The sequence below is a fragment of the Vipera ursinii genome (genome assembly GCF_947247035.1).
Source record: "Vipera ursinii genome assembly, chromosome: 5".
In the NCBI taxonomy this organism is placed as follows: domain Eukaryota; kingdom Metazoa; phylum Chordata; class Lepidosauria; order Squamata; family Viperidae; genus Vipera; species Vipera ursinii.
In genome coordinates, this window is record NC_139518.1 from 35,722,560 (window position 1) to 35,743,372 (window position 20,813).

The 20,813-nt window shown below is 41.0% G+C and overlaps 1 protein-coding gene across 5 annotated transcripts in view; it reads left to right on the top strand.

The window, feature by feature from the left end:
* Positions 1–20,813, top strand: part of PIK3CB (phosphatidylinositol-4,5-bisphosphate 3-kinase catalytic subunit beta) — a 98,574-nt gene that overhangs the window by 70,894 nt on the left and 6,867 nt on the right. For all 5 annotated transcript variants that reach the window (XM_083363611.1, XM_083363615.1, XM_083363613.1 and 2 more), the window contains 7 exons: positions 5,638–5,759; positions 9,065–9,208; positions 11,795–11,894; positions 14,192–14,370; positions 15,033–15,142; positions 16,153–16,231; positions 19,234–19,401. In XM_083363611.1, coding sequence (XP_083219737.1) covers positions 5,638–5,759; positions 9,065–9,208; positions 11,795–11,894; positions 14,192–14,370; positions 15,033–15,142; positions 16,153–16,231; positions 19,234–19,401 — 902 coding nt within the window. The remainder of the gene's footprint in view (positions 1–5,637; positions 5,760–9,064; positions 9,209–11,794; positions 11,895–14,191; positions 14,371–15,032; positions 15,143–16,152; positions 16,232–19,233; positions 19,402–20,813) is intronic.

Consider the following 20,813-nt stretch of genomic DNA (forward strand, 5'->3'; position numbering starts at 1 on the left):
CTCCTGCAACAGGTGGCTGACCCCGTACGACCTTGGCAGGACATTGCAATGGACTTTGTGGTTGAGCTACCGGAAAGCAGGGGATATAACGCGTTGTGGACAGTAGTAGACCTGTTCTCGAAACAAGCCCACTTCATCCCCTGTAAGGGATTGCCCTCGGCCCGTCGGTTGGCCTGGCTGTTTGTTCAACATATCTATCGTCTCCACGGGGTGCCACGACGTATCATCTCCGACCGTGGGGTACAGTTCACGGCCCGGTTCTGGAGGGAGTTCGTGCGTTATATTGGAGCAACACAAGGTCTGAGCTCGGCGTACCACCCAAGCACGAATGGAGCCGCGGAACGTGCGAACGCGGCGGTGGAGCGATACCTGCGCTGTTATGTGTCATACCAACAGTCCGAATGGGTGGACTTGTTGTCCTTCGCGGAAGTTGCCTACAACAACGCAGTGCATAGCAGCACTGGGTTCTCCCCCTTTAAAGTGGTATCTGGTTACGAGTTCGTTCCTATCGCAGGGTGCGAACAGGGGGCCCCGGCATCCTGCACACCTGGGGCGTGGATGCACCGGTTGGAGGAGGTGTGGGGGGTAGCTAAGAAGGCGTTAGAGCAAGCAGCAGAGTCTTACAAAGAGCAGGCGGACAGGAAAAGACGGCCGTTTGCACCTCCCAAAGTAGGTGATCTCGTCTACCTCTCTACAAAATACCTGCGGCTGCAGGTGCCATGTAGAAAGCTAGGACCCAAATACCTCGGACCCTTTCGAGTGATACAGGTAGTCAATCCCGTCACCGTCAGACTCCGGCTGCCTCCCCTACTTGGAAAGATACACCCCGTGTTCCACAGCAGCCTGCTGAAGCCTGCTACGTCCGCCTCTGCAGCGGCAGGGGAGGGTGGCCCGGGACCTGTACAGGGCAGTCACTATGAGGTACAGGAGATCCTGGACTCCCGGAAACGTAGAGGGCGGGTGCAATACTTGGTGCTCTGGAAGGGGTACCCCATGGAGGAGGCCACCTGGGTACGGGATGAGGATGTGTGTGCACCACGCCTTCTCCGTGCCTTCCACCGGAAACACCCGGGGAAGCCGGGGGAGGCCCCGGGGGGGACGGTTGACCGTGTTACGGATTGCTCACCTTTCTCTCCTTGCATTCCAGGTGGGCCCCTGGTAGAGGGGGCAGCATGTCGGGCCTCGGCAGCCCGACACACGAGGGGGGGCCCCTCCACCCCCCCGGCACACCCGGCTTCCCTCCCACCGTTCCCACCTGGTACCAACACGGCCCGGAGGGTCCAGAGGCCCGCGACGCTCCTCTCGCCGCCTCCGGCCGCGCCGCGGCTGCTTCCGACCCCACCTGCTTCCAGCATGGCCCAGAGAGTCGAAAGGCCCGCGACGCTCCTCTCGCCGCTTCCGGACGCGCCGCGGCTGTTTCCTGCGCCCGGCGGCGCGGCATCCAGGGGCTCCCCGGCGTGGAAGGCTCCGAGTCCCGAGCCTTCTCTTCTGGCGCTTCCGGGTGCGCCGCAGCTGCAGCCCTCGCCTGGCGACGCGACGACGCGCGGTTCCCCGGCTCGTGAGCAACGGACCCCGGCCTGCAGCCTGCCCGGTGGAGGCCTGAGCCGGCGCAATGACTCTGCGGCCTGGGGGGACTCCGACACCATGGCTGCGCGGGACTGTGTGGTGACGCTGATAGGGGCTGGGTCCCTCCCCCCTATGGTGTCCGGGTGGCTGGGTGACAGGGGCCTTCGGGGGTGGGTGCAGCAGGGGGTGGGTGAGGAAAAAGGGCACGGTGATGGTGACACGTTGGGGGGGCCTTACCTGCCTGAGCGTCGGGCGAAAGGCCTTGTAGGGGAGGGGTGGAGAAGTTATAGGGAATGGGAGGGCGGAGGCTTGTTTGGGTGGAGTTTGGGTGGGGTTTTTGGATGTGTATATAGCAGCGTTGGGTGCAGATAGCAGCCAACGCTGGCTTTGTTTCTCGTTGCGGTTGTTGCTCTGAAGAATAAAGTGCTTCCAGACTGCAGCAGAAGTCTCTCGTTCCTGTGTTCGGCATCTACCCTGCTTGTTGCAGGACGAGTTTTGACACCCTCGTTAGGGATTTAGTTGAGGGTGAGCATGCGGACCTGGCCTGCATCACGGAGACTTGGTTGGGCCCTGAGGGTGGGGTCCCTTTGGTTGACCTCTGCCCACCAGGCTTCCGGGTGCTACACCGACCGCGAGCTCATGGCAGGGGTGGGGGAGTGGCGGTTACCATTAGGGAGACCTTATGTCCGCGGGAGACCACCGTTTCTCAGATAGTCGGGTGTGAGTCTCTCTCTATGAGATTTGGTCCTGGGGCGCAGTTGGGCTTGCTGCTGGTGTACATTTCGCCTAATCGCACAGCGGCAGCCCTGCCCGAGCTGCTCGATATCCTCTCGGGTTTGGTGGTTGAGTTTCCCAAATTTATAGTTTTGGGAGACTTCAATCTACCATCCCTGGGAGGTTCATCTGAGCTAGCTCGGGAGTTCATGGCTTCCATGGCGGCCATGGACCTGACGCAATTAATTTCAGAGCCAACTCATGAGGGAGGCCACACCCTTGACCTGATTTTTTTATCTAGACGGTGGTTGGATGATCTAGGTGGGGGCTCTCCATTTATTATGCCCCTGTCATGGACCGATCATCATCTCCTGCGGCTGGTCTTCCGTTTTGCCACCCCCCGCCGTGGGGGTACGGAGCCAATTAGATGGTACCGCCCCAGACGCTTAATGGATCCTGATAGATTCCAAGCGGCGCTGGGGTCCCCACCTGCCTCCACTGCTCACAGCTCGGCGGATGCCTTAGTGGAAGCCTGGGAAAGGGCAGCCACTGAGGCACTTGACCGGGTTGTACCCTTGCAGCCCCTGACCCGGCGCAGATCCCAGCGAGCTCCATGGTTTTCCGCGGAGCTCCGGGAGATGAAGCGTCGGAAACGGGGCCTAGAGAGCTGCTGGAGGTCTAGCCGATCCGAACCCGACCGGTTGCGGTTAAGAACTTATATTAGGTCTTATCTCGCAGCGATGAGGGTGGCGAGGTGCAATTACTTCTCCACCCTCATCGCGTCCGCAGATAATCGCCTGGCCGCCTTGTTTAGGGTGACTCGCTCACTTCTTAATCAGGAGGTGAGGGAGGATCCCTTGCAGGGTCGTGCCGAGGAATTTAGTCAACATCTGTCGGATAAAATCGCTCGGATTCGGACCAGTTTGGACTCCAGCTGGGCAGAGTCAGGCGATCAGGACACGGGCGGTCTTGTCAATGTTATCTGGGAAGAGTTTGATTCTGTGACCCCTGATGAAGTGGACAGGATTATGGGGAGGCTGAGCTCCTCCACATGTTTGTTGGACCCGTGCCCTTCCTGGCTGGTTTATGCAGCTAGGGAGAGGACACGAGGCTGGCTCCAGGCAGTTATATCTGCTTCTTTGAGTGAGGGTTATTTCCCCACCGTCTTGAAGGAGGCGGTGGTGAGACCTCTCCTCAAGAAGCCTGCCTTGGACCCAGCTGTTTTGAACAACTTTCGTCCAGTCTCCAACCTTCGCTTTCTTGCGAAGGTTGTCGAGAGTGTGGTGGCGCATCAGCTCCCTCTGGTCCTGGATGAAGCGGATTATCTGGACCCCTACCAATCGGGTTTCAGGCCCGGGTACAGCACGGAGACGGCATTGGTCGCTCTGGTGAATGATCTCTGGAGGGCTCGGGATAGGGGATATTCCTCTGTCCTAGTCCTATTAGACCTCTCGGCGGCTTTCGATACCATCGACCATGGTATCTTGCTGCGGCGTCTCAGGGGATTGGGAGTGGGAGGCACAGTTCTTCAGTGGTTCTCCTCCTATCTCCTGGGACGCACGCAGTCGGTGTTGGCAGGGGGGCAGAGATCTGCCCCTAGGTCTCTCGTTTGTGGAGTTCCTCAGGGGTCGGTTCTCTCGCCTCTCCTGTTCAACATCTATATGAAACCGCTGGGTGAGATCATTCGTGGTTTTGGAGTTGGGTATCATCAGTATGCCGATGATACCCAACTTTTCTTTTCGACCCCAAACCACCCCAGTGATGCCCTCGCTGTGATGTCCCGTTGCCTGGAGGCGGTTCGGGTCTGGATGGGGAGGAACAGACTTCAACTCAACCCTGACAAGACTGAGTGGCTGTACATTCCGGCATCCCGGGACATTCAAAATGTTCCATCTCTTTCTATGGGGGGTGAGCTCTTACCCCCCGTGGATAGGGCTCGCAACTTGGGAGTCCTCCTAGATTCACGACTTACCCTGGAAGATCATATAGTGGCCGTGACTAGGGGGGCTTTTGCCCAGGTTCGCCTGGTGCGCCAGTTGCGGCCCTATCTGAACCGGGATGCCCTGTGTACGGTCACTCATGCGCTCGTGACCTCTCGCCTTGACTACTGTAATGCTCTCTACATGGGGCTTCCCTTGAAGACCACTCGGAGGCTCCAACTGGTACAGAATGCGGCCGCGAGAGTTGTCTTGGGAGTTTCCCGGTACTCCCATGTTACACCTTTGCTCCGCGAGCTGCATTGGTTACGTTGTCTTTCGGGTGAGGTTCAAGGTTTTGGTAACGATCTTTAAGTCCCTACATGGCATGGGTCCGGGATACCTCAGGGATCACCTGCTGCCGGCGTCAACTCCCCTCCGCCCTGTGCGTTCCCACAGAGAGGGCCTCCTCAGGGTGCCGCCAGTCAGGGAATGCCGACTGGTGACCCCCAGGGGGAGAGCCTTCTCTGTGGGCGCTCCGGCATTATGGAACCAACTGCCGGTGGAGCTCCGGATGGCACCAGACCTCCGAACTTTCCGTCGTGACCTGAAGACCCACCTATTCGAAATAGCTGGTCTGGCCTGACGGGGATGGGTTTTAATAGTTGTTTTAGACTTGTTCACTGTTTTTAACTGGGCACGGGTTTAATCTTTTTTTAATTTTTGTATTGTCTTTTTTATATATGCCCTGTGAACCGCCCTGAGTCCCCACCAAGGAGAAGGGCGGTATATAAATTAAATAAAACTAAACTAAACTAAACACTCCCTTTAAGAGAGTGTGCCTAATCTCAGCTCATTACCTGTATAAAAGACACCTGGAAGCCATAAATCTTGGTGATTAATAGGGAATCAAATACTTATTTCACTCATTAAAATGCAAATCAATTTATAACTTTTTTGAAATGTATTTTTCTGGATTTTTGTTGTTATTCTGTCTCTCACTGTTAAAATAAACCTACCATTACAATTATAGACTGATCATTTCTTTGTCAGTGGGCAAATGTACAAAATCAGCAGGGAATCAAATACTTTTCTCTCACACTGTATGTATTACATCTCTGTTGAATATGTTTCGTTTTGTGTGTGTGAAGGGGCAATACTTATTTATTAACTGACTAAACCTTGTTTTTTGTATTTATATTCTGCCTGTCCTCCAAGAATTCAAGGCAGCTCAAATGGGATTTCACTTTATTTTATCCCCCCAAAAAACCCCTGTGAAGTAGATTGAACCAATTCATTTTCTCTCTTTCTGTCCAAAGTCATTCAATGGCTAAGATGCAGAAACTTGGGTCCAGTAGTCCAACTCTGTTCATGAATAAATTCTGTTCATAAATATTTAAGTTATTGAATTCTACATGTATTATGTTTATTTTCTGAACAGCTTCAGGCTCTTCTTCAGATATGGTCAAAACTGCCACCTAGAGAAGCATTAGAATTATTAGATTTCAATTATCCTGATCAATATGTAAGAGAATATGCTGTGGGCTGTTTACGACAAATGAGGTAAGTAGTATGGTTACTTTATCCTACTATTTGTCTCACAAGTTGTATCTCAACAAGAAATCCTGTGACTTTTACCCTGAGTGAAATAAATTCTCTAACTCAGGAAACAATTCCAGCTGTGGGCCAGGCTAAAATCCCAGTTTACTGATGATATCAGCAAGATCAGGCTGGGTGGTCCTTTGGGAAGTGGTATCTAGTCAAGAGAGGACAAGTCTCCCTTTTCTCACTGGGGCAAATGCTATAGCATTGGAAAGACACAGATGTTTTCAAAATGCCAATTTAGAAAGCATCCAACTAATGTCCTATGGAGGTGAATCTTCGCAAATTTAGGATTATGTCATGTGAAGCATACAGGAATTTTCACTTGAGCAGATGTGCAACAGATTTGGTATGTGCGTTTATATAATAGGTTTTCCAAGAACCTTTTCATTTGTTTAATTTTGGTTAAAGCATAGATTTATGTATTCAATCAAGATTTTTTTCAGAAAAATCTTAACTATTATCAGTGCTGGATGTTGTTGGATTTTGTGGCCTTGACTTTTCTGTACAGTGCTGTATAAGATTAATAGCATTTCTTCTTTATTTCCAAGGCTAAATTGTTAACAGAATATTTTGAGATCCTCAGAATGTAAACAAGGTGTTTTTTTTCTATAAAACTTGTCAAAGTTTGATATAGTATATAGTAATTCCAGAGGATTGTTTCTACTGAGCATTTGGCATATTGTAAATTATTTTCTCCAGTATTATCTTCTCTGGAGAAGGAAATGGCAACCCACTCCAGTATCTTTGCCATGAAAACCCTATGGACAGTACCAAAAGGCAAAACGATATGACGCTGGAAGATGAGCCTCTCAGGTCGGAAGGCGTCCAATATGCTACTGGGGAAGAGCAGAGGGCTAGTACTAGTAGCGCCAGAAATAATGAAGCGACTGGGCCAAAGCCGAAAGGACGCTCAGCTGTGGATATGTCTGGTGGTGAAAGGAAAGGAACAAAGGAACAAAGTGCCGTTGACCCAAAGGAACAAAGAAGACCTCCAATGTCTCTTCCAACTCTGCTATTCTGTATTTTGTATTCTGTCCTTGTGGATCTATGGCTGTTGCTGGCAGGCTATAAACCTAGGAGTTTTTCAGTTGATCCTCTAGCTGTACTCAAATCTAAAAAAGGAGGGTCTTGCAACAGTTATTCATGCCCTTATCATGTACCTTCACTGACTGAACTACTGCAATGTGTTCCGCGGGAAGTGGCTTTAATTAGTCTAAAATGCAGTGCCATGCTCAACATGAACACCTGTGACTCAACTCTGCAGTGACTTCCTATTGTGTGTATAATTCAATATGTTGATTTCAAAACCAAGGTATCTCCAGAACTATCTGCTCCATTCAGTTTTGATCTGTCCAGTGCAAACTTCCTGGAAGAATCTATTAGTAGCCTTCTATTTATGTAACATGGGGGGAGGGGTACAAAAGAATGCCTCCAATCTCCAGTCTTTGTAGGTGGTCCAAAAGAATACCATGCAAATATATTTATTTAAACACTTTACAGCAGTGATTTTGGAAAGTTCACAAAAATTAAAACCATCATAACAGTATAAATGCATGATGCCTCAGTTAAACAATAACCACTAAAACAAAACCACACCACCAACAGAGCTTACCTAATTGCTTAACCCAAAGGCCTGGAGAACAGCCAGGTCTTCAGAGCCTTAGAAAGGGATAACAGGACTAACAAAGAGATCTGGTAAAGCAATTCTGTTCCATATCATTCACAAGAACAACCAATTTTTGTCCCATGCTCTGGCCTGATTCCATTAAAGAAGATAATCTGTCTCATCCAAGATCCTCTGTCGCTGAAACCTAATCACCTTCTTAACAATCTTACCAAGAAATGTCAAGTTGGAGACTTGCTGATAATTAAGCAGTGGTGGGATTCAGATATGTGAACAACCGGTTCTCTGTGTGGATGCCACTTCCAGAAGTCCATTCTGGACCTGGGCAACAAAAAATTAGCTACTGGTTCTGCTGAAGTGGTGCAAACTGGTTGAATCCCACCACTGCATGTAAGAGACATCTAATGACTTAACCCTAACCAGAAGGATTGGGTGTAGGTTTTGGTGTCCCCTGGATCTGTAGAGTAGCACTCCCCCAATCAGCGTTTGTAATACGGGGATCTTCTTGAATTTGCATCAGCTATGCTCAGTAAGGAGATAACAACTGGCTAAGGAGCCAGTTATATATATGCAGATCCATCTTATATATCATGTATCTTGGACTGGGAGGTCCTGCCCATGGTCACTCAGCTTTTGAAAAAGGAGGAGTTGTATTCAGTCGCTTCAACCTGACCTTTTTGCATTCCTTTCATTATTTCAGGTTTCTCCTACTTTATTTCATCTTCTATTATGTACCTTAAAGATTGCCCTTCTACAACATTTCCCATATATTCTACCTAGACCAGACATGTCAAACACAAGGCCCGGGGGCCGGATGCGGCCCGCGAAGTGGTTTCATGTGGCCCGTGAAGCCATCCTGGAAACAGTGAGGGAACGGCCCCCACTGCTTTGGCCCTGGCCCAGAGACCCTCCTCCTGCCAGAGACCTTCAGATCTGTCCCACTCCTGCCTGGGCCCCCATAGGCACCCTTGATGCGAACGATGTAGAGCTGGCCATGCCCACCCATTAGGCCATATGCACTCTAGCCACGCCCACCCAGTAGGCCACGACCACCCAGTCCATATCCACCCGGCCCCCTGAGGGCAACCGCAATGCTGATGCGGCTCTCAATGAAATTGAGTTTGACACCCCTGACCTAGACTATTATGCAGTCCTTGCTGAGGAATCCCCTCTGTAGAAGATGTACAGCAGCATAAGAGAACCCAACAGCAACCATTTTCTGTAGCTGGCCATCTCCTCTGGGATAGTTTGGCCTCTGAAGCATAAATGGCTCTCACAACCATGGCATTAGGGAAATTGATAAAAACATGCCACTTTTTGACCTGTCTTTTGACCACTTCTTAATTTTCAAAATGTTTACTTTTGTGTTTTGTTCTTAATTTAAGTTTTGGATTTTTATCTTATTTTAACATTTAATTTTTAAAAAGATAGCTATATTTTTTTGGTTTTAGGCAGCTAAATACATCTTACAAATCAGTAAATATATAAATACATTCTGTTTTATTGTTGGTTTTAATTTAGTTTATTATATTCTGTATTGGGAACATTTTATAGAAGACAATATAGAAATAGTATAAAATTGAGAATGCATTTATCCAGAATCCTATTAGTTTATCTACTTTTTTTAACCTCTTTTTAGTGATGAAGAACTTGCTCAGTATCTCCTGCAGCTTGTGCAAGTCCTGAAATACGAAGCTTTTCTTGACTGTGCCCTCTCCAGATTCCTATTAGAGAAAGCCCTGGCAAACAGAAGGATAGGACAAATGTTGTTTTGGCATTTGAGGTAAGACTTATAATCGCTTGTTATACAAAACACCTGTAGCAAATAAGTATGGAGAGCAGTTTCTGTTCATTCTGAGTTATATTTGATTATTCTGTTTTATATCATATGTGTATAATTTATGTTTTCACTATCCAATTGAATTGGTTAAAAGTAGATAACAATTAAAAATGCTTTCATTGTGATTTCTTTTCAAACAGAGAAAAGGGTTTATTTTTACCGCAAACCAGTAATACGTCTATAGTAAATAAGTGAATTCCAAATAGTTATACAATATACAATTCTTTAATACAAGCAAATAAATAAGAATCAATAAAATGCATATAAATATAAATGCATAAACATAGTCAGCTGGATAAATCAACTACAATTGAATGATCAACCAAACTTGGGAAGAAATAGCTAAGAGTTGCTTAAAGGAAGATATCCGTATTCTGTGAAGCAATTTTTTGTGACATTGATCTCATAAGAGCTGGAGATAAAGGGAGTGAAAGTGCTTGATCACAAGTGATAACAATTCTTGCTGAATGTCAGCATAAAGCAGGTAGTGCAGTATGATCCAGTGTTTCAATATGATCTCATTTGAATAGAGACACTGTAGGACTGTTAACCTAGATATCTAGCATGCTGGATAAATGAGAGTAAATCAAAAACATGTTTCTAGGCAAAACTGATAAGTCTATTTGTATCTTTGTGTCCTTGGCATATTGTCTAAGGTTGGTGAATGTGCTTTCATAGCCCATCTGGGTAATTGTGGCTCATGAAAATTGAAGTGGATAGCCAAGATTAGCGAAGACAGAATGGCTGGAAGAAAAAGTAGCTTAAATTAGTAAGAAAACGTATGAATCCAAGTATATATTTCAATTTTTAAGTAACTGGCTTCATGGTGCAGCATTGGATTAGGAATGTAGTAGGAAAATTGGAAAATGGAACTTCAAAATAGGCTTTGTATCAAGGGGAAGGGAATGACTTGTAGAGACAACTAAATTCTAAAAAGGAGCTGAATGTGAATCTCAGCCAAGAAGAGTTTAGACACTGCAGGTACAAACAGAGCTCCTTTGGAGCTTATCAAACTAATTTTACTCTTTTCATATCTTACATCCCACAATGAATTCATCAAGGGAGTTTATAAGGCTTGTGAGAGATGGTGCCCATGAAGGGGAAGCTGCTGTGACAGACTACAGTGAGAATAGTAAGGGTTTAGTCTGCAAGTAACTTGCACTATATAGAAGATGGCATAAATATTATTTTGATAATAGTCAAGTTCTATCTGTATGGTTTTTCCATATATTTAATTTTTTTCCAAGTATATGTTTAGAAGCAGAACCACATCGTTTCTTTAGGCAGTTTCTTTATAATTTATCAAGCATTTCATTAAAGATATTATATATCTTCCTTGTCCCTTTTAAGGTTGACTCAGTTCTGTTCTTCAAAAGCAGCAAGGTAACTTGGGAAAAGTTTTGCTTACTACTTGGAATTAAGTGAACATTTTATTTACTATTTGAAATGAGGACCAGTCTTGGATTTATTTATTTTATACATTTGTGATAGAATGTATCAGAGGATTCTTTGTTCCTCATAAAAACCACAATTATACAAGACTGTTTTACATCCTAAGGCACGGGTGTCAAACTCGCCGCGTCACATGACATGTGACGTATCGTGATTTTTTTTGCATTGCTGGAGCTGTGGTGGGCGCGGCCTCTGTATGATGCAACCGGCCCACGGACCAGCAGTTTGGCACCCCTGTCCTAAGGCCTTATTCATTAATCTTTAGATCCATGTTTTTGTCTCCATTGAATCAGCATCTCAAAAACCATTGATCCAGCTGAAGGATCCTTCAGATTGTTCTTCAAATATTCCTGCCCACAATTAATAAGTCAAAACAGTAATAATCAGGCTTTTAAACTGCAGCAAATTGGTGCCTTCAAAATGCCTTCTTCGCCATTACCTTTTGATTTCTAAAGCTGCAGTTTCAAAAGTCATGTTTCCACTCCTTTTGATACTTCCATAGTCTGGAGCTCTGAAGCTATGTTGGACTTTCACTCCTGTAATCAGCCATGTGTAGTGAGATTACAGTATCTGAAGCCCAATTCATAAAGTGCTTATCATTCGAAAAGCTGCTATAATCAATAGGTTCATACCTCTCAAGAAAAGGTTCTTCTAATAGCCATCTTCTGATTTTGGCAGAGCTCTCCTCAAGCTGACCTTTTATTTAAGCTTTAAGAACATCAGAAACTTGCACATAAGACCAAATTTCTTTTCTCACATTGTTTCCTGAATTTTGCAACAAGAAATTTTGACTCATCTCTGTGCATGTTCCTTTTTAGAAGATGGGGAATTAAAAAGACACAGGATTTAACTTGGGGGGTTAGATTGACTTCTACTGCAAAGAGATTGAGTATTGTATTTTACTTGGTATATATTTCCATGTGCAAGGGCGTACTTGGCTTGGCATCTGTTTATTTGTAGAGCAATGACAACATAATTTTAAGGGCTGCACATTTAACTATTTATACCTTCTGGATATATATTATAAATATGTCTTTAAAATACATTGTTATACATTTATACACATATGTCTTGTAGATCAGAAATGCATATATCTGCAGTCTCCTTGCAGTTTGGCGTGATATTGGAAGCTTATTGTCGTGGAAGCATCAGTCACATGAAAGTTCTTTCCAAACAGGTACTATTTATTTTAAATCCTTCCCCTGAGTTTATTTGCACGAAGACAACATGATGTAAGATGCTTTTATAGGCCACAGTAGCCTTGTTACCTGTAGTAGAAATAACCAGTAATTGTTGCTTAACCAGTTGTGAAATGCTGTTCACAATATTCATTGGGAAACTGGCAAAATAATACTTTTAGAGGGGTTTTTTCCAATTTATCTCCTGCAATCAGTGCATGAATCTGTACCTTACAAAATAATTACCTACTGCTGTATAATCTTAATTATAAGTTAATGTTCTTGAATAAATCATTAAAAATTAATAGCTGTTTTAAATTTATTCAGTTTAGTCTTTTGTGGGCTGTGACATTTTCTGTGCTCTTTAGAGGAAGTGTATGTCAGTGCAATCAAAGAAGGGGCAAGAAATTCCCAACTGTGCAAACAAGGAAGAAATTGAACCTAGAAATACTTCAAAAAGTTCCTGTTTGTGCAGCACAGGTTGAATTTGTTCCCTCATATAATGTTTGTACAGCTCCTAGAATTGTAGAAAAGGAGGACTCTTGGTTTTCACAGATGGCTGACCTGACAAGTCTTTCATTTTCTATAACCGAACTCTGTACACCTTCCACAGCATCCTGCTTGGAATGACTTGGCCTTCTGTAAGAAAGTTTGAGCCTTTAAAACATAATTTACACTAAAATTATTTTTTCCTTACAGAACCTTCTGAAAATTTAAAAGTGTATACTAATTATTAACAATATATATTTCCCAAGTTTATTAACACTAGTTTAAGTTTCAGATTTATAAAGAAGCCATGATTGTTCTAGAATAATGGCTTGTTTTAGTAGTAAAACTATCAGCACACTGGATATTAAGAAATTCATGGTCTCAGTCATATTCATTGATTCAGCATTATCTTTCTAAAATTCTAAAACCAAGGAGGTAGTAATTTAGCAAAATTGGGAGAAACAACAAAGAAAAAATATTTGTTAGTGGATCCATATTAATAGTCAACATTTGCTAAAAGTAAGGTTGGATTCTGTATCTTTTCTCCAAGATTTAAGGACACACAGACTGGGAAACTGACGGAGAATGTAAACTAATTATGTTGAGGACCCAGATTGTTGGGGGCAATATGCTGACTCTGTAAACCGCTTAGAGAGGGCTGTAAAGCACTGTGAAGCGGTATATAAATCTAAGTGCTATTGCTATTGAAGCAGGCAGACATAAATCTAGTAAATTGACTTTTTTTTATTTTGCTCACCACAGTCTTCACATTTGTTACATTTTAACTATGTTTTTGAACCCTGATAGATACAGAGAGCAGACATGTTCGCATCCTGTAGAAGTAAATGTACCAACATGAAAATTTGTCTTCTGATAATTTTATTCCCTAATTGCTATGTTATCTGTAAAAAACTGTATTACGGATGATATCAAGGTCATTCTGATCCATTCAGATTAGACTGTTGAAGATGCTCCTGTTATTAAAGGCCTTTTTATTGACCGGATGGGAGAAAGACTTCCTACTTCATGCTAAAACTTGCTGGTCACCCACTTGAAACCATATTTGGGTATCATTTTTTTTTTTGCTCCTGGTTCAACAGTTGACAAATGTTGTCAGCTAAATCTTCAAATGTAAATGACTTTAATATTTTAATATGTTTATGTGTTTTAGTTGCCAATAAAATAAATAAATAGCCTTTTGGTGAATTCTCTGTGAATTAGAAGAGCAGAAATTTATTGTCAACTTCTTTTGACACAGTGCTATCTAATATGCAAATTAAATTGATAAGCAAAGGGGTTATGGAGGTAGAAAATTTATAAATGTTAACACTTACCTATGATTGCCCCAAACAAACAAACATTACATTTCACTTCTGTGACTCTCTTAAAAGTTGCTGCTTTATATAATATGTCAAAGGCTAGAATTGGTTTTGCTGCGGCTAGGGACAAGTGCTTTTAAATTTGCCATATATGTAGCACTTTGTCTTTTATATAGTGAGGATACGTATGAGGGGAAAAACAAAATAAAATCCTTGATTATTTTTTTAAAGGACTTTTTAAAATATTCTTTCAATATGCTGAGTGTTAAAAGGAGTTTGCCTACTACTCTAGTTGTGTTAATTTTAGAAATTATTGCCTGTACTTTGGATTATTTATTGACACGTGCATACATCTTAATAATTTATGATTTGATTAAGTGATATTTGCTAAATAAGCCACAGTAGCCAGAACTAAACAAAGCACACATTAGCTTAATATGTGAACCCCTTCATTCTAAAAAAGTAGTATTTTCAAATATCTATTCCAGGTTGAAGCACTGAATAAGATGAAGACTTTGAATAGCTTAATCAAGCTGAATGCCATGAAGCAAAGTAAAGCCAAAGGGAAGGATGCGATGCATACCTGTTTAAAACAAAGAGCATACAGAGAGGCCCTTTCCCATCTCCAGTCCCCTCTGAATCCGTCTGTTTTACTTTCAGAACTTTGGTAAGATGACCTGCTTTCATTTATCCATATACTGTACTCTGTACCATAAGTGGTAGTATTAAAAAAACCAGAAGGCTCCAAGTCCTTCACTTCTCTGCTTTTCATTGCTCAGTAGACCCGACCATGCATAAGGTAGCACTTCTACATGTGGCTGGCATTCTTTTTCTCCCTCTTAGCCATGTAAGCCAATCTCTGTTATAACAAGGTTAAGATGTCCATTCTTGGAGTGAAGATTGGATTAATCTTTAAACTGTTAAATGTTTAGCATTTCCAATAATAATGGCTTAAATTAAGAATTTTATCACTAATTGTGTTATCAAAATGTGCACAATAATAGCTTACGTGACAACTTTTTAAACACAAAACCCAGTAAAATTTGGATGAGAGAGAGAGAGAGAGAGAGAGATTTTCAAAGTGTATATGCATCTCTAGTTCAGGTGTTGTATTAGATAGGGATCCAAGAATTATTTAAGTAATGTTTCAATTTGCAAGTGTTAACTGATATTGAAGCAACAAAATGAAAGTTTTGAAAAGCGTTTGACCAGTTTCTAAAATTCCATTACGGAATAATCTTCCATCAGACTTATTTCTTCCCAATACATTTTTGTGGCTCATTAATCTTTTAACTGAACTCACCAAAAATGTTATTACCTTTCTTCTAGTATAGAGAAATGTAAATATATGGACTCAAAAATGAAGCCTTTATGGATAGTGTACAGTAACAAAGCGTTCGGTGGTGACTTGGTGGGAATCATTTTTAAAAATGGAGATGGTAAGTACACAGAAAATTTCATTTTCTGTTGTTGGCATTTTAATGTTAGATTTACTATCATAGTATTCTGACCCTGAAGGTGTGGTGGAATATTGCCATTATTTCAGGCAATTTATGTTGAAATTCAGTCTGAGAAATATTTTTTTACAAATCCAAATATGCTTTATAGATGTTTAAAAAATTTCTATGTACACGTAGTCCTCAACGTACGACCACAATTGAGCCCAAAAACTCTGTTGTTGAGAGAGACAGTTGTTAAGTGAATTTTGCCCATTTTACAATTTTTCTTTCCACATTTGTTAAATGAATCACTGTGGTTGTTAAGTTAGTAACACGGCTATTAAGTGAATCTGGCTTTCCCATTGACTGTGCTTGCCAGAAGGTTGCAAAATGTGATCACATGATTCTTGGACACTGCAACCGTCATAAATATGATCTGTTGTTAAGCATCCGGATTTTAATTATGGGACCATGGGGATCCTACAAGTCGTAAGTGTGCAAAACGGTCATAAGCAACCTACAACCAGTCTACAAACCTCTCAGAATCTAAATCAACTACACAGCCAACAAGAGACAGCACCAACTCTCAACCAACCCATGCAAATCCCCACCATCAGCAGTTCACTTCCCAATGACCCGGACCTGATGTAGCCTCCCCATTACAAGACCCATCACAAGACTCACTGATGACTCACACCTAACCCATCACAAGACCTCACTTGACACACCCACACCTGAAGCCCTTCTGAACAGAAGAACACTGACATTGACATCCCCTAAACTCCGCTGAAGATGTTACCTAGCCTGGTAATGAAACGTTCAGAAACCAATCCACAAGCTCAGAGAAGGAACCTTCCACACTCAAGCTACAGATACTCACCACTATTGCATAAGTCACTTTTTTCAGTGTAGTTGTAACTTTGAATGGTCACTAAACAAACTGTTGTAAGTCAAAGACTCTATTGCACATTTTTCAATTATTTTAAACGGTCTATCAATTTTTGTTACAGATCTACGACAAGACATGTTGACTCTTCAGATGTTACGTTTAATGGATTTACTTTGGAAAGAGGCTGGGCTAGACCTTCGGTAAGAGGGCCTCTAAGTGGATTTTCTTCTAGTGTTGTTTAGATTGTTACTGTTACTATTATCTTTAGTACTTATTTGAAGACATACAAAATGATTCAAAGTTATCTGTGCAACTTCAGTTAATTTTTAAAACATACTTGCTTATACTTAGCAAGGAATAGAAGCATATATTACCATTTTTAAAGAACAAATCCTATGTAAGTGTGCTAGTTTAATTTGGTAAATAAGGATTTTCAACAATACCAAAAATGTTGCATCCTCGATTAATTGCTGCCCTATAGAGCAGGGGTCCTCAAACATGGCAAAGCTGGCTGAGGAATTCTGGGAGTTGAAGACCACAGGGCTTAAAGTTGCCAAGGTTGGAGACCTCTGCTATAGAGGATAATAAAAAGAAGCCATTAACCAAGATACTTTAGTTTTTAATAAAATGTCTGATACAAGGATATTTCATTATCTACCATAGTATACTGTTCTCTTTTTTAGCCTGGCTCTATAGGGCAGCAATTAATCGAGGATGCAACATTTTTGAAATTTTATTTATTTATTTTCCAGTCTGAGGCTTGGATTAGAATTCTTTCAAAGTCCCTTCTAACTCTGTTTCTGTTTTTTTATTTTTTTTATTTTTGTTGTTACTTAAAAACTACCTAAAAGTCCCCCAGCTTTAATTTGCAACATACAAGAATATTGATATTCTTGATAAATTTGCTATTAAAAATATTTTAAATGTAAGAATTTCAGTTTATTTTCCTAATTGGATATGTACATTATTTTGTTTCATTATAGAATTAAATAGAAAAATCTCTATTGATATGATTCCCTACAGTCATCTGAACAAATAAAGTTTGGTGATTATGTGCTGTTAATTAGGAATAAAAGGTCAATACTCTAATTTCATTCTGTCTTCAATGACAAAATTCCCTTGCCCATAAATCATCACAGTAACAATTTATCAAACATTTTAGATGTTAGATGTTAGATCTAGTACAAGGTGCTTAGTTGGGGAAGACTGAATTAATTTAACCATTAGCAAGGAAAAAGAATAAAAGGCCTATTTATTGATGCCTTTACTAGTGATATAAAAATGGTACTGATTGCAATATTCATATATCCTTCAGCATGACCACACTGACTCATGCTCGTGTTGTTACCCAGATTGATTTCTAAATGCTAGTCTCTAAGGAATTTCTGTGCTTTCCCTGCAGCCTGTGTTTTTCTACTTGGGCCCCTTACTCTCTCTCAGCCCAACCCAGCTTTCACTGGGTGGTTGTTGTGAAGAAAATAGGAGGAGGTATTAGGGATGTTCACCACCTTGAGGTTCATATATAAGAAAGGCAGAATTAACAACAGCAGTAACAACTTCATAAGATTATTTTTTCCCCTTTGTTAATGCTTAATGTATTTACTTAGTCCTTGTTTAAATGGGCAGTTGGACAACATTTGAAATGCTAATTTGCCTTTTCTCAACAGTGGATGTAAAAGAAACAGAAAATCATTTTTTTTAATAATAGAAATTATATTCCTAACACACCAGATAGTAATCTGGAGCTCAACTCTTAAATATTTTTAGTTTAGCAAACAGAAAGAACTTCAGGCATATGGTAATCACTCACACAGATAAGAACAATATATTTCAACAAGTAACCCAGCAAAAAATAAACTATTCATGAGAAAATGTTCTACAATTATGCCTCTGATAGCAGAATAAATTAAATACAAAAGATTCATTTAGGAACTATAATACTCAGAAAAAACATGTGCATATGTGTTCAGAAGTCAGTTACTGATTTACCATCATTTTGGAAACCAAAAAAAAATCTCTCCTGATTTTATAAATAAGCACTGTAATTCTTACCAATCTCTTAGGAAGTGTTGGGCCAGAGTGGGAAAAAGGATTAAAATGAATTATAGCAGAAGACTTTATGCATGCTTTTAAATACATTTTTGACAGTGCTAAAAGCTACAAAGGAAATTTAAGCCAATATTGATGTTATTGAATTGCAGAATGGATGAGAACTTAAAAGATCTTAACAGCTAAGTTCATGCCGTAGATTTCCTCAGTGTTTTCCTTAAAATCCTCAAATAAGAATTTTCACTTTTTCATTTTTTAAAATTCTCATTAATTTATTTATTTATTTTATTTATTTATTTGTTTTTATAGACCGCCCTTCCAATTTCCATAGAGTAGAGGTGAAGAGCACAGCATGCATGTTCATCAGAATACTCAATAGACTCTCATTCTTCAAGAAGAACTTTAAACATATGTATTTAGTTAAAACATTCTTGAAATTGCTCAGAATTTGATGTTATGCAAGATCTTGTGTTAGAAGATTGCCTGATTTTGGAAATCTGATATGGCAATTTCTGCTGAAATCTTATGAGATTTCTGTAGAAGAGGACAGAAAGTTGCCAATCCTTGCCATAGATAAGCAGAATACAATGTGATTAAAAATGTGATAGTTTATGTTAGAAAAAAAGATTATGCCAAGAATCTTGCCTAGGAATTTATAAGAAGTACATGTTTGGCTACTCCACTCAGACAAATAAGATCCAAAACCTATAGTTGTTAGGATCAACCAAAAAAAAAACTACTAAAGGATACATAAATGAGTTTTCTAGAACTTTTCATCACCCTAGGTAGATGATGGATTGAAAAGAACCAGAAAAATTAAAAATGTGGGCCAAATATTTAATTAGTAACTGCAAACGATCAGATCTCTACATAAATGTATTTTTCTGGAAACCTCATGCATTCTTCCTTTTTTTAAAAATTGCATTTGGCCAACATTCAATTGTAGTACTTTGAAATAAGGGAGATAGCACCATCTGTTGTTTGAGTACTAGAAATTCAGAACAATGCTTTTCTCTCTCTCTTTTTTTTAATTAAATACTGATTTTGGACAACATATTGATTTAAACTCTCTTTGAAGAAGATAAAAGGAGATAAAAATAATTTAAATAAATAAAAATATTTTGACTTAATTATAAACTCATATTTTTTCCAGACTGTTGCCTTATGGCTGCTTAGCAACTGGAGATTATTCTGGTTTAATTGAGGTGGTTTCAGCTTCTGAAACAATTGCAGACATTCAACTCAATAGTAGTAATGTTGCTGCAGCTGCTGCATTCAACAAAGATGCTCTGTTAAATTGGCTTAAAGAATACAATACTGGGTATGTAGAAAATTCTTAATTACTTTGTTTTTTTAGCATCCTTTCAGTTTGTTTATCAGATTAGTGACATTTGAGAAAGTCACTAATAAAGGAGTTGTGACAAACTAGTTGGTCTTCAGTGGTGCCTCTGCCCAGGGACTTAAACAACAAATCTCTTGTAATTTTGCAATCACTCTTGCTACCTTTCCATTTGTGTAGGGGAACAGAATGTTGTTAAAGCGTCTTACTGTCAGGTACTCACACAGGTTTCACAAATACATTAAACGTTGCACAGTACTCCATAAGCAAATACATCTATATTTTCATGTAATAACCTCTACACCTGCAGAATATGTGTGTGTGTGTGTGTGTGTGTGTGTGTGTGTGTGTGTGTGTGTGAGAGAGAGAGAGAGAGAGAGATAGAGAGAGAGAGAGAATAAATTGTAATTTCTAATGTGAAACAATTCTAGCAGCTGTTATCATGTACAAGGCCAATTCAGTATACTTTATAAAAATTACTAAATATTTAGGAATATTTAATTTTAAAAATAGGCTGGAAGGAAACGTTCATACTGTTATAAATCATCTTCCAGAATTGTTTGCAACATTGCTGCTATGTAGGAAAGAAAAATCCAACATGATTATTGCATTTTCAGCTATTGTTTTAGTGAAAGAATTTGCTACAACCATATCATTTTTAACATTCTCACCACACTTATGATTTCCTATAATATTAGATTTTTTTAATTTTAGCATTTTTAAATGTTAATTTTCCTTTCAACTGCATTCTTTGATATGCATGTAACCCTTGCTTAATTTCAATTTATTCAGTGACCATTCAAAGTTACAACAGCACTGAATGAAGGAACAGCTGGCCATGACCACTTCCCTCGCAGTCACCTGAACAAAATTTATGGCCATTTTTTGGTTGTCCACCTACCCACTACAATCAACTGCTCCCTCTATCTGGCCTTCCCTGCCATTGCACTGTGAACCACTTCTGCACCACCCAGAACCATCTTTTGCAGCTTGAGCCTTCTCTCATGTGCTCAGTGAGGGCTTTCATGATAAAATGGCAGGATGCAAAAGAAGGCCCCCGCTGCACCAACACCTGCTATTTTTTTAATGTGTGAACTTTATTGCAGCACTCTTCAGTATTCTTGCAGAAAAGCAGATCTGTAGGCAATTCAGGTGATACAAGTTTTAGGGCGTAACAATACACGTTTTCTTGCTAGTAGCTTACAGTGTAGAGTCATACAATCGTGTCAAATAACCGTAAAAAAATAGAGCTTAAATCACTTCAGTGATAGTTGCATGATGTGAGGATGTAATTAATGAGGAATTGGTGGGAAGTAATTCCAAAAGTTCCTTCTGCATTTGCCATTTCATTTTGCAAGATGTTTTCTTAATAATGCTCTTGGAATTATTTTGGT